This window comes from Cucurbita pepo, chromosome LG07 (genome assembly GCF_002806865.2).
Source record: "Cucurbita pepo subsp. pepo cultivar mu-cu-16 chromosome LG07, ASM280686v2, whole genome shotgun sequence".
Classification (NCBI taxonomy): domain Eukaryota; kingdom Viridiplantae; phylum Streptophyta; class Magnoliopsida; order Cucurbitales; family Cucurbitaceae; genus Cucurbita; species Cucurbita pepo.
In genome coordinates, this window is record NC_036644.1 from 2,457,836 (window position 1) to 2,470,074 (window position 12,239).

At 38.1% G+C, this 12,239-nt stretch overlaps 2 protein-coding genes across 2 annotated transcripts; both read left to right on the forward strand.

The window, feature by feature from the left end:
* Positions 1–1,468: 1,468 nt before the first annotated feature.
* Positions 1,469–5,398, forward strand: LOC111798271 (1-acylglycerol-3-phosphate O-acyltransferase-like). The gene is made up of 9 exons (XM_023681319.1): positions 1,469–1,788; positions 2,187–2,423; positions 2,669–2,715; positions 2,850–2,968; positions 3,058–3,221; positions 4,025–4,134; positions 4,211–4,310; positions 4,855–4,978; positions 5,080–5,398. The coding sequence occupies exons 1-9, from the start codon at positions 1,634–1,636 to the stop codon at positions 5,203–5,205; spliced, it is 1,182 nt and encodes a 393-aa protein (XP_023537087.1). The 5' UTR covers positions 1,469–1,633; the 3' UTR covers positions 5,206–5,398.
* A 1,088-nt stretch (positions 5,399–6,486) lies between these two features.
* On the forward strand, positions 6,487–11,970 carry LOC111798269 (protein ACCUMULATION AND REPLICATION OF CHLOROPLASTS 6, chloroplastic-like). The gene is made up of 6 exons (XM_023681318.1): positions 6,487–7,117; positions 7,272–7,496; positions 7,764–8,024; positions 8,113–9,037; positions 10,177–10,307; positions 11,469–11,970. Exons 1-6 carry the CDS (start codon positions 6,611–6,613, stop codon positions 11,757–11,759), a joined length of 2,340 nt encoding a protein of 779 aa, XP_023537086.1. The 5' UTR covers positions 6,487–6,610; the 3' UTR covers positions 11,760–11,970.
* The last annotated feature ends 269 nt before the right edge of the window (positions 11,971–12,239 follow it).

Below are 12,239 nucleotides of genomic sequence, written 5' to 3' on the forward strand. Positions count from 1 at the left end.
GTGCTTCTGAAATTTCTGATGCTTTGATATTTGACTACAATATCTTCGATGGAAACTGTGTTTCAGTATTCCTTATAAGGGTGTTGAAACTTCTCCCTAGTATATATGTTTTAAAACCTTGAAGGAAGCTCTTGAAGGAGAAAGCCAAAGAGGACAATATCTGTTAGTGGTGGATTTTATCGGTTGCAAATGATATCAGAGCCAGTCACCGGGCGGTGTGCCAACGAGGAATCTGGGTCCCCAAGGGAGGTGGATTGTGAGATCCCACATCCTTTGGAAAAGGGAACGAAGTATTTCTGGGTCCCTAAGGGGTGAATTGTGAGATCACATATTGGTTGGAGAGGGGAACAAAGTATTCTTGGGTCTCCAAGGGGTGGATTGTGAGATCACATATCGGTTGGAGAGGGGAACAAAGTATTCTTGGGTCATATTTTTGGGTCTCCAAGGGGTGGATTGTGAGATCACATATCGGTTGGAGAGGGGAACAAAGTATTCTTGGGTCCCCAAGGGGTGGATTGTGAGATCAAAGTATTCTTGGGCCCCCAAGGGGTGGATTGTGAGATCCGACATGGATTGGAGAGAGAAACGAAGTATTACTTGGGTGAAAACCTCTTCCTAGCAAATATGTTTTAAAACACAAACATAATTGACGTAATAGTCTCAATGCCTAAATTATAAATATATTGTCTATTATTTAAATTCTAAGTTTAATACATGAACTGTGATGCAATATACTGTCTATTTGTTTAAATTCTAAGTTTAATACATGAACAGTGTTGTTTGCGTTTATTTAATCTCTAAAACTTTTAAAGTTTCTAATTTTATCCTCTTTGTTTTTAAGTTTATTTAAATTTATCAACTTTTCGGGATTCTATTAGATGTAAAATTTAAATTTATATCTTATAATTTTATTAAATTTTATTTTTTTTAATTTATCATGAATTTATTAGTCACGATATATTTAGCTAATGGATTGCTATTTGAACTTATATTTTATATAATATATTTTGGAAAAATATTAATGAAAATCCTACAAAATTCTTTCTTTTGAAATTATAGTCAAATATTAAAAAATTATAAATATATATTTTGAGCCAAAAGTAGCTAAATGTTAGAATCAGTTACTTACCAAAAAAAAAAAAAAAAAGCANAAAAAATATTTTAATTTAAATGTATTTTAACCTTTATTTTTATTTATTTATTTATGAAACTAAGAAAATTATTTTTCTAAAAACATGTTTTAAAATAAAAGGAATAATTTATTTCCACGCAACGTCACTGCGAATGTAAGCGTCTAAAGGGATCTAGAAGCCCCCAAGGAGCGGATGTAACAAAAAAATCCCAATTTTGTATTCTTCCACGCCTCTTCGGCCAATAATCACCGCCGTGGGAGTGGAAATAACAAATTAATTTGTTAAAAAAAAAATTGTTTTTTATTTTTTTTATTTTCAATTTTATTTAAAAAAAAAATTAATTTGCTTCCTCACCAAGGCGGCGGAGTCTATTGGCGGGCTCTGGTGGGCGAGGACCGTGCAGTATTTTATAGGACGGAAGTTGAATCGCAGAACAATGGTTGAATTTTCATTCGTTCATGACCGTAAATCGATTGCGGATTTCGAGCTAAATTGCTAAAATGGCGGAAGAAATCAGTCGGGCCGACCTCGGAACTTCCACTTCTATCGCAGACAGCGCGAAATCGAGATCTTTTTGGCCCTCTAGTCTCCGTTGGATTCCCACTTCTACCGATCATATCATCGCCGCCGAGAAGCGGCTTCTCTCTCTTGTCAAGTAATGCTGTTTTCTCTCTCTCTCTTTTCTTCTCCGAAACCCTAGTTAATTCTTAATTTGGTGTTTGGAATTGTGGCTGGGACCAGATTCTTAAGATGTGATTGAATTTTTGTTGTCTTGCACCTGTTAGAATTTTGGATATTTGCGGTGTAATTTGTTGTGATTTTTTAAAAACTTATGGAGTGAATTGCAAATTTCGAGTTTCCGAAGACGACATTTCTCAGCTCTTTGAATTTGAAGTTCCATCTCTTACATTTGATGCACTTTGGAAATTTGGATCAAACACTGATTAGTTATCATTCAACAGCTTCACTTGTAATGGAAATAAATATGATTGCAGTCCATTTTGACAATTTATAATCTCTTTATTCATGATATTGGATTTTGTTCAATTTCAGGACTCCGTATGTCCAAGAACGAGTTAACATTGGTTCTGGTCCACCAGGATCGAAAGTTAGATGGTTTCGTTCTGCGAGTAACGAGCCTAGGTTTATCAACACCGTGACATTCGACAGCAAAGCTGATTCTCCGACACTTGTAATGATCCATGGTTATGCTGCTTCTCAAGGATTCTTCTTCCGGAATTTTGATGCTCTTGCCAGTCGCTTCCGGGTCATCGCCATCGATCAACTAGGGTGAGCTCAATCTTTTAAGATAAATCTCATAGTTAGATGGTTTAATTTGATAAGATATACCCATGTTGTATTCCTTCGCTGTATTCTGTGCCCATCTTTTGTTTCATCTGCACATTTGTTCTTCAAATGACTCCTTGAATATCAGGTTCTTGGCCGTCAATAAGGGCTGTCTATTTCATTAAATTTTTTAATGTCTGAGCAAAGCATAACTTTGTTCTGAAGTTTCTTTACTTGCGTGTTTGTAGGTGGGGAGGATCTAGCAGGCCTGATTTTACCTGCAAAAGCACAGAGGGTTGAGTAATTACTTCCATTCGTATCTCCTATTGCTTGTAATTATTATTACTTGGAAGTGAAATAAGCTATATACCTTTCATTTATAATGGTTTATGTTCTACTAAGGTTCTGATTATTATATTGGTGATGCAGAAACTGAAGCATGGTTTATAGACTCTTTTGAGGAATGGCGAAAATCAAAAAACATCAGCAATTTTATCTTACTTGGGCACTCATTTGGTGGATACGTTGCGGCTAAATATGCTCTCAAGGTGATTGCGTTTTCTATTCAACTTTTGAATAATGAAGTATTTATGATCGCCTTTGTGATTTCTGAGGTCTCTATCATTGTCTTTTTCAGCATCCTGAGCACATCAAACACCTGATTTTAGTAGGACCTGCTGGATTTTCTTCGGAGTCAGATGCTAAGTCTGATGAGACGATTACCCGGTTTAGAGCTACTTGGAAAGGAGCGATTTTGAGTCATTTGTGGGAGTCAAATTTTACTCCACAGAAGCTTGTGAGGTATTTTATATTTTTATTTATATTTTAAGTTTCCAGTATATTAACTACTTTGACTAGATCCGTTGCCATACTTTTAAGTGTTGGGATCTTTTCTATGAGATCCCACATCGATTGGAGAGGGGATGAGTGTCAACGAGGACACTGGATCGAAGGGGGTGGATTTTGAGATCCCCACATCGGTTGGGGAGGAGAATAAAGCATTCTTTATAAGGGTGTGGAAACCTCTCCCTAGCAGACACGTTTTAAAAACCTTAAGGTAAAGCCTAACCGGGAAAACCCAAAGAGGACAATATCTGCTAGAGGTGGGCTTTCTTTCAAGGTTTTTAAAATGCATCTGCTAGGAGAGGTTTCCACACCCTTGTAAAAAATGCTTCGTTCTCCTCCCCAACCGACGTGGAATCTCACAATTTCTTGGTTCGTTCATACCAAACAAAATAAGAGCTCACGGTTTCTAAGGTCATCATCAGACCTTGTAAACTCAACAGTATTACTTTAGAGAATATTTTTCTAGACCCAAAATTCAGTAGACGTTACTGAAATTTGTCTTTCAATCATTTCACTTTTGGTGTAGGTAGTTTGTACATTTTGGGTGAAAAGTGTTATAAGAAAGGGGAAATCTTAGACTCTTATTCTTAGAATCTCAAGAAAAGGAAAAAAGAAACTAGCCTTATACTGTTGTTCTGTGTCATTATTTGGTATATTCATAATATTGAACAATAATTTTTAGGCCGTGCCACTATATTACCTTGCTTTTAGCATATTCAAGTTACGACTGCTAATCTCATGCACTCTAAACTTCTCAGAGGTTTGGGCCCCTGGGGTCCTAATCTTGTTCACAAATATACAAGTGCTAGATTCGGGACATACTCAATTGGGGACATATTGAATGATGAAGAATCCAGATTGTTATCAGGTAATGGATTGATGAAGAGTTGAGTATTTGGCACAAACATATGATTTGTTCTGACATTCCTTTTTTCCAAATGAAGATTATGTCTACCACACGTTAGCAGCCAAGGCTAGTGGAGAATTGTGCTTGAAATACATATTTGCTTTTGGTGCATTTGCTCGGATGCCTCTTTTACAAAGGTTTGATAATTTTACTTCATTTCTTTAATTTAAAATTGTTTTATACCCTTTTGGTTGAAATTATGTGTTTGAGTAATTTTTCTTTCTGTTCCAATTCTTTACAAAAAAGTATGATTATATTCATGAGAAATAAATACCATTGATGCGTTGAAATACACAAACGAAAAGGAAAATTCGAGCGGGAGAGGTTACAAAAGGCCCTCTAGCTCATCAAAGGTTAATTATGCCCTAACTAGAAAAATAGGAGAAAAATGTGAGATCCCATATCGGTTGGAGAGGAGAACGAAACATTATTTATAAGGGTGTGGAAACCTCTCCCTAGCATAAGCGTTTTAAAAATCTTGAGGGGAAGCCTGAAAGGGAAAGCCCAAGGAGAACAATATCAGTGGGCTTGGGCCGTTACATATTGTGAACTCTAAACCTCGATTTTTGGATTTGAATTGTGTTGGATCGTCCGATTGTTCAGTTTTTTAATTATACTGTACATGTTTTGTTAATAACTAAAATCTCATCAAACTCAAATATCAAATATAACTTTTTTCAGTGCATCGGAATGGAAAGTTCCTACAACATTTATATACGGTTATGAAGATTGGATGAAATATCAAGGTGCTCAAGAAGCTCGCAAGAATATGAAGACACCGTGCGAAATATTACGGGTCCCTCAGGTTTTCCCATCCATTCCTTCTTGCTCTCTTTACATATATGAATGTTGTCTGCATTTTAGGCTCCATCTTAAGGGACTATTCTGTTGTGGTTATGAGTGCAGGCTGGGCACTTTGTGTTCATAGACAACCCTACCAGTTTTCACTCGACAGTGTTCTACGCATGCCGGAGATTCCTCTCCCCTGACCCTGATAAAGACTCCTTGCCTGAAGGTATAATATCTGCCTGAACTCTTCACCATACATTTTGCACACAAAATTCAGTTATGCATGTATTGTTTGTAGTTGTCTATGGTCATTTACATAATGGGTATATATATCAAATGTAATATTTTCTGTTCACATCCTTATGTATACCAAGAATATTTAATGTTTGATTCGTCGAAATTTTGTCTATTAAATTTTTTCTCGGTCTTCTTTTTACCCTGTCAAACTAATCTCGAAAGTGAATGGTGATCTGATTGTCTTAGACGACACGACCATTATGTTTGGTGTTTCTCAATTGTTGTTTTACAAACTTGAGTTGTTGTTATATATATAACACAAAGATAACTTTACTAAGTTTACGAACGTAACTAATGCTGACGTTGCCGTTATTGTCAAACAATGAAATGGGACCAAGCTTAATCCGTATATACACTCTCATATCGTTATATTTTCACGATAAAGTATTTTCACAAGAAGAAAGAAGTGAGTTTCTAGATTGGCTCTTTGCCTTAAAATTCTTATGGCGTAAAACATACCATTGCTAAGGGATAGAGTTGTGGACAAGATGAATTATTTTAAAAATAATAATAAATAAGACCATAATATTTGAAACACGTGAAGGGCATATACATCAAAATAAGCCAGCCACACCTGGTCACTCCCATTGCTTCGACAGTCCAGAGTGCTCCTGTTCCATAGTCAAATTGGAAAGGTCAAAGCAATGGCCTGCATAGGCGTCGACTATTGACTACTTCTTTTGCGGACCGGGTTCTTTCTCTTTGACAAGTAAAGTTCAATAAAGATGATGGGCTTGCCCACCCGCCTCTAGAACCTAAGCTTCTAGGCCTCCTAGCCCTTTCATCCCTAGGACATAGGACTGGTCAAACGGTACTATGCACTCCCACTTTGGTATACCCTCCTAAGAGGAGTACTTGGCAGCTGGTGATGAGTTTTTGGGATGGTATGACTCGGCTGTATTAAAATGATGTTAATAACACAGTATATATCGGTATAATGCCGAATGAAACATAAACAAAGCCGAAGTTAAACAACAAAAATTAATAAACTAATTTTCATGTTAATATTAATATTGATATCAATGATATGACAAAATAGTTTTAAAAATATACTATTAGGAATAAAAAAAAATACTAAGAGAACTTAATCCGTTTGGGAGAAAAATTATTTTCTACAAAAATTAAAAAAACATTCCGTTTCCGGGATTCGAACTCGGGTCTTCCGAGTGAGAGCCGAGTATTTAATCTAATATTATATTCAATTTTACTGAGTACTCGCCGCTAAGAACCAACCAATTGAACTGAGCCATTTGCAGAGGCAGAGACTCTAAATTAGTCACCGGCGCTCACTGACGGACAAGAGGAGGCCTTAAGTTTGCTCCGCCGTAAAATACTCTCTCCGGCGGAAACAATGTTGAGCCAATCAACCACCGGTCTCCATAGCCGCTCACTCTTCACATTTCCACGACGGGTCAATCACTCCGGCAGCGGTAGAGCCTCCGTGACGTGCGCCGCTAGCAAATGGGCCGAGCGATTACTCGGTGACTTTCAATTCCTCTCCGATTCCTCCTCCTCCTCCGACCATTCCCATTCTCTCTCCTCTTCCACTGTCACTCTCTCTCCTTCTTTCCCTCCTCCAATTGCCTCCCCCGAGCGCCAAGTTACCATCCCCATCGATTTCTATCGGGTTCTTGGAGCTGAGATGCATTTTCTTGGGGATGGGATTAGGAGAGCGTATGAAGCTAGAGTTTCGAAGCCGCCGCAGTACGGGTTTAGCCAGGAGACTCTGATAAATCGACGGCAGATTCTTCAGGCGGCTTGCGAAACCTTGGCGGACCATACTTCGCGAAGAGAGTACAATCAAGGCCTTTCGGAAGATGAAGATGCTACCATTCTTACGCAAGTCCCTTTCGATAAGGTAACATTTAGTTTTGGTTTTTGCTATGTTATAATCAATTTAAAACTCGATAATGCTTGGTTTGAGTTGAATTGACCTCTTAATGTGACGAATCTGAATTGGAAATGTTTGATATGTGAGCAGATTTTTTGAGATTGGAATTGTTAATTTGTAGGTTCCTGGAGCTTTGTGCGTGTTGCAAGAAGCTGGAGAGACAGCCCTGGTTCTTGAAATTGGAGAGAGGTTGCTCAGAGAGAGGTTGCCAAAGTCATTCAAGCAAGATATTGTCCTGGCCGTGGCTCTTGCTTATGTTGACATATCAAGGGATGCTATGGCATTAACTCCACCTGATTTTATTCAGGGTTGCGAAGTGCTCGAGAGGGCCTTGAAATTGTTGCAGGTAAATGTTTGATTGCAACTCTTCAATCTCTCCATTGAAAATTTTCAGATGCCCTTCTAATTGCTTGCACAGATTAGCAATCAATAGTTTTGGATGATGTTCACATCTGGAGTGTGAATTAAATTATGAAATGGTTAACGTAAATAAAGATGATGATTGATCTCCAATGTATTGTACTGAGTTGTGAAATGAGGAGAAAAAGGCATAGAATCATGCACGGAATACAGTTTATGTTATGCTGATTGATGAATACCTTCTGAAATGTAGGAGGAGGGTGCCAGTAGCCTTGCACCAGATTTGCTTGCCCAAATTGATGAGACATTGGAAGAGATCACACCTCGATGTGTTCTTGAACTCTTGACTTTACCTCTTGGTGACGAGTGGCGAACGAGAAGGGAAGAGGGTCTTCACGGAGTGCGGAATATTCTGTGGGCTGTTGGAGGAGGGGGAGCAACAGCTATTGCTGGTGGATTCACCCGTGAAGATTTTATGAATGAGGCATTTGAACGAATGACAGCATCTGAGCAGGTTTTTGCAGGGTTGAAATGTTCCTAAATTGTAATCCTTGCCTTTTTCTTGTTACATTAAGCGTATCATCTCTTTTTCTTGTTGAAAGGTTGATCTCTTTGTAGCTACACCAACAAATATTCCAGCAGAAAGTTTTGAAGTCTATGGAGTCGCACTCGCACTCGTGGCACAAGCCTTTGTTGGTAAAAAACCGCACCTTATCCAAGATGCTGACAACCTCTTCCAACAGCTTCAGCAAACGAAAGAAGCTGTTATTGGGACTGCTGGGACAGCATATGCACCTTGCGAGGTTGATTTTGCTCTTGAGAGGGGGCTATGTTCCCTACTTAGTGGCGACCTCGATGGGTGTCGATCATGGCTGGGCTTAACCAGTGAAAGTTCACCTTATAGAAATCCAGCTATTGTAGATTTTATCCTCGAGAATTCAAAGGGTGATTATGAAAATGATCTTCCAGGGCTATGTAAACTGTTGGAGACATGGTTGGCAGAAGTGGTGTTCTCCAGATTTAGAGACACAAAAAATATTTATTTTACTCTTGGAGATTACTATGATGATCCTACTGTTCTGAAGCACTTAGAGAAACTGGAAGGAGTTAATGGCTCACCCCTAGCTGCTGCAGCAGCTATAGTGAAGATTGGTGCTGAGGCTACTGCAGTTCTAGACCATGTGAAGTCCAGTGCAATTCAGGCACTGCGGAAGGTGTTTCCGCTCGGTCAGAACAGTTCTAGGCGTGAGGCCGATGCAGAAATGGAATATCCTTTTCATGCTGCAAGTAGTCAGGTGCCTTTAGTGAGCTTTGATGAGAATGAACATACTAACTTACCTGAGGTTTCTGAGAGTGCTAAAGCTGGTGAAAAACCTATTGCTGACGAAATTAAAGATGCAAGTGTGAAGATCATGTGTGCTGGTGTGGCAGTTGGGTTGCTGACTTTGGCTTGTTTGAAATTTTTTCCTGCTAGAAATAGCACAACTGCTGTACTTAATGAAGCTGGGGCATCCACTGCCAGTATGGGTATGATCTAAATACTCAAATATAACACATAAAGAAGACTAGTTTCAGTTTCCTTCGTTTAGAGTTTCTAGATACTAATCTTATATTATAAGGTATTTCCATGTAATGTTAATGTGAGGTCCTACATCTAGTTGGGAGGAGAACGAAACATTCTTTATAAGAGTGTGGAAACTCTCCCTAGCAGACGCATTTTAGAAACCTTGAGGGAAAGCCCAAAGAGGATAATATTAGTTAGCGGTGGGCTTGGGTCGTTACAAATGGTATCAAAGTCAGACACCGGGCGATGTGTTAGTGAAGAGATTGAACCCCGAAGGGGGGTGGATTGTGAGATCCCAAATCCGGTTGGGGAGGAAAACGAAACATTTTTTATAAGGCTGTGGAAACCTCTCTCTAGCATACGTGTTTTAAAAACCTTGAGGGGAAGCCCAAAAGGGAAAGCCCAAAGAGGACAATATCGGCTAGCAATGGGCTTCATCCATTACAGTTAAAATCTAAAATCATTAGTTGCAAATGGTTTTATGCTTTGGAGAATTCTTGGAGGATTGTAGTTAGGCACAATCATTCTTGTTTGGATCCGTGGTTTGTATCATCTTCTTCCAATGGGCATTATCTCGATTTGACTAAGTCACAAGCACAAAGCACTTCATACTTCTATTTTATGAAATCATGTTGGATCTAGGCTTGTTCTGGTTGATTTATGGCGTACTTGATGTCTTTTAGATTCCAGTTTTAATTTAAATTTACAACTTTAATTGGATATCTATATCCTAGATGAGGTCTTATAAATTTTCCTCGTTAAGTGAGGTTTATATTGTTTTTTTTAGATGCTGTTCTGTAATAATTCCGGCAGATTTAAAGTGTTATAGCAGTTTGATAATTTTCCAATGGATATTTTCTGAAATGATTGTGACACAAGTATAAGGTCTAGCTGTTTAAGTGGATTCATATGGTGTTTTTGTGGATTCTGTAACTTATTTTCTGTCGTTTTGCTGTTTTATCACTATAACTAGTGATACTCAATCTGATTTCAGATATCACTAGCTAACTTGTTCTAATCATATAAGAACTGCCCTCCTGTGTTACTTACATGGGAGGAAACCTGGTTTTTGAGTTTCATAACCTGATCTTTAATTGTGCAGCATCTGAAGTTGAGTCCAGCGAGGAGCCATCCAGAATGGATGCACGGATTGCAGAAGCTCTAGTTCGCAAATGGCAGAGCATTAAGTCTCTGGCTTTTGGACCTGATCATTGCCTAACGAAACTATCAGAGGTAAGAATGTTCCATTTGTTGTTTCATTACTAGTTGAGAAATGTGAGATCCCACGTTGGTTGGAGAGGGGAACAAAACATTTCTTATAAAGGTGTGGAAATGTTTAAAACTGTGAGGCTGACGGCAATACGCAACGGATCAAAGCTGACAATATCTGCTAGCGGTGGGCTTGGGCTTGGGGTCTACCCCCTCCCCTTCCACGTAAAATAAAAACCCTTTTAGTTTGGTCATAAATGTACAAAATTGACTTGTTAACATCGTTGATCATAAATCTTAATTCTTTTGCTAGGGGTTCCCATGGTTAGGAATCACGAACCTCCTATTATCCACTTTGAGTATAAGCTTTCGTAGCTTTGCTTTTGGTTTTCCCAAAAGACCTCATACCAGTGGAGATGTATTCCTTACGTATAAACCCATGATCATTCTCTTTACCCTTTTAGTTTGGTCATAAATGTACAAGATTGACTTGTTAACATCGTTGATCATAAATCTTAATTCTTTTGCTAGGGGTTCCCATGGTTAGGAATCACGAACCTCCTATTATCCACTTTGAGTTAAGCTTTCGTAGCTTTGCTTTTGGTTTTCCCAAAAGACCTCATACCAGTGGAGATGTATTCCTTACTTATAAACCCATGATCAATCTCTTAATTAGCCAACGTAGGACTCCCTCTCAACAATTCTCAACTTCCACTAGCATCAATTTGCTTTAGTAGTTCATGATTTTTAAAAACTAAACTATTTTAAATCAGACATATATAACTTGAATGACTTTCTAAACAAAAAAACGTATTTTCGAACGCTTAGAAGTCTTTCAAAACAGATTCTACATTAAATGTGGGGGTAAGGAGTGCTACTTATTTATTCTTTTAGGTGGTGATTACAATGAATGTTGATTTTGTTTTTCTACAACAATAATCATTGTTCATGTTCATTTTAGGGTAAAGGTAACAAACTATAATCTTTTTCTGAATTGAGTTCATTAAATTTCTGAGTATTGTTTCTCTCACAATTGTGTGTAGCCTCTTATGATCCAATGAATTCAAAATTACTCGTCTTGTTTTCGACTGAATGCATCAGCAAGTTGATTTAGATTGAACGGATTGTTTCTCTCACGTTATGTTTCCACTTGCAGCAAACATGATAATCTTATATGTTTTCCAGATTTTAGATGGTGAGATGTTGAAGATTTGGACGGATCGTGCAACCGAAATTGCAGAACTCGGTTGGTTCTATGACTACACCCTCTCAAATCTGACCATTGACAGTGTAACGGTATCTTTAGATGGTCGGTGTGCCGTGGTCGAAGCAACTCTCGATGAATTAGCCCATCTCATTGATGTAGGCCACCCAGAACACAACGATTCCAACAGAAAAACCTATACAACAAGGTATGAGATGTCATATTCCAATTCTGGATGGAAGATTACCAAAGGTGCTGTTCTTGAATCATAATTGGATAGTTGTAATATATGAATTAGCCTGTAAATGCATCATTTCTTCTGGACTGTTGTTTAGCATAGCTTTTTTGGTGTCTGTGATGAGGAAGAGACGCTTTGTCAATGCTTATGGAATTTATTGTGTTAATAATCCATTTTTAACTTTGTTTTGAGCAGTTCAATTCTTGTTTAGGAGAAATATTTAACTCCAGAGTGTTCTTGAGGAACTATATTTCAAGCAAGGATTTACTACTATTTTTTTTTGTTGCAAATTTTCAATCGTGAAGTTTGATAGATAGGAGTACAGGATCAAAGTGTGAGATCTCACGTCGATTGGAGAGAGGAAACATGCTTTATAAGGGTGTGGAAAAATCTTCTTAATAAACACGTTTTAAAAATCTTGAGGGGAAGCCCGAAAGGATCTTAAAATTAATTTGAGAGAGGAACAAAACATTAAGAGTGGAAACATCTTCTTACACGTAAACTTGAATAGTCC

What these genes read in the sequence shown, in the direction of transcription:
- LOC111798271 (XM_023681319.1), top strand. Translation starts at nt 1,634, where the DNA reads ATGGCGGAAGAAATCAGTCGGGCCGACCTCGGAACTTCCACTTCTATC. An exon ending in CGGCTTCTCTCTCTTGTCAA is followed by an intron (nt 1,789 to 2,186) that starts GTAATGCTGTTT and finishes GTTCAATTTCAG; the next exon opens with GACTCCGTATGTCCAAGAAC. An exon ending in TACCTGCAAAAGCACAGAGG is followed by an intron (nt 2,716 to 2,849) that starts GTTGAGTAATTA and finishes TTGGTGATGCAG; the next exon opens with AAACTGAAGCATGGTTTATA.
- LOC111798269 (XM_023681318.1), top strand. Translation starts at nt 6,611, where the DNA reads ATGTTGAGCCAATCAACCACCGGTCTCCATAGCCGCTCACTCTTCACA. An exon ending in GGGCCTTGAAATTGTTGCAG is followed by an intron (nt 7,497 to 7,763) that starts GTAAATGTTTGA and finishes TCTGAAATGTAG; the next exon opens with GAGGAGGGTGCCAGTAGCCT. An exon ending in GCCTAACGAAACTATCAGAG is followed by an intron (nt 10,308 to 11,468) that starts GTAAGAATGTTC and finishes TATGTTTTCCAG; the next exon opens with ATTTTAGATGGTGAGATGTT.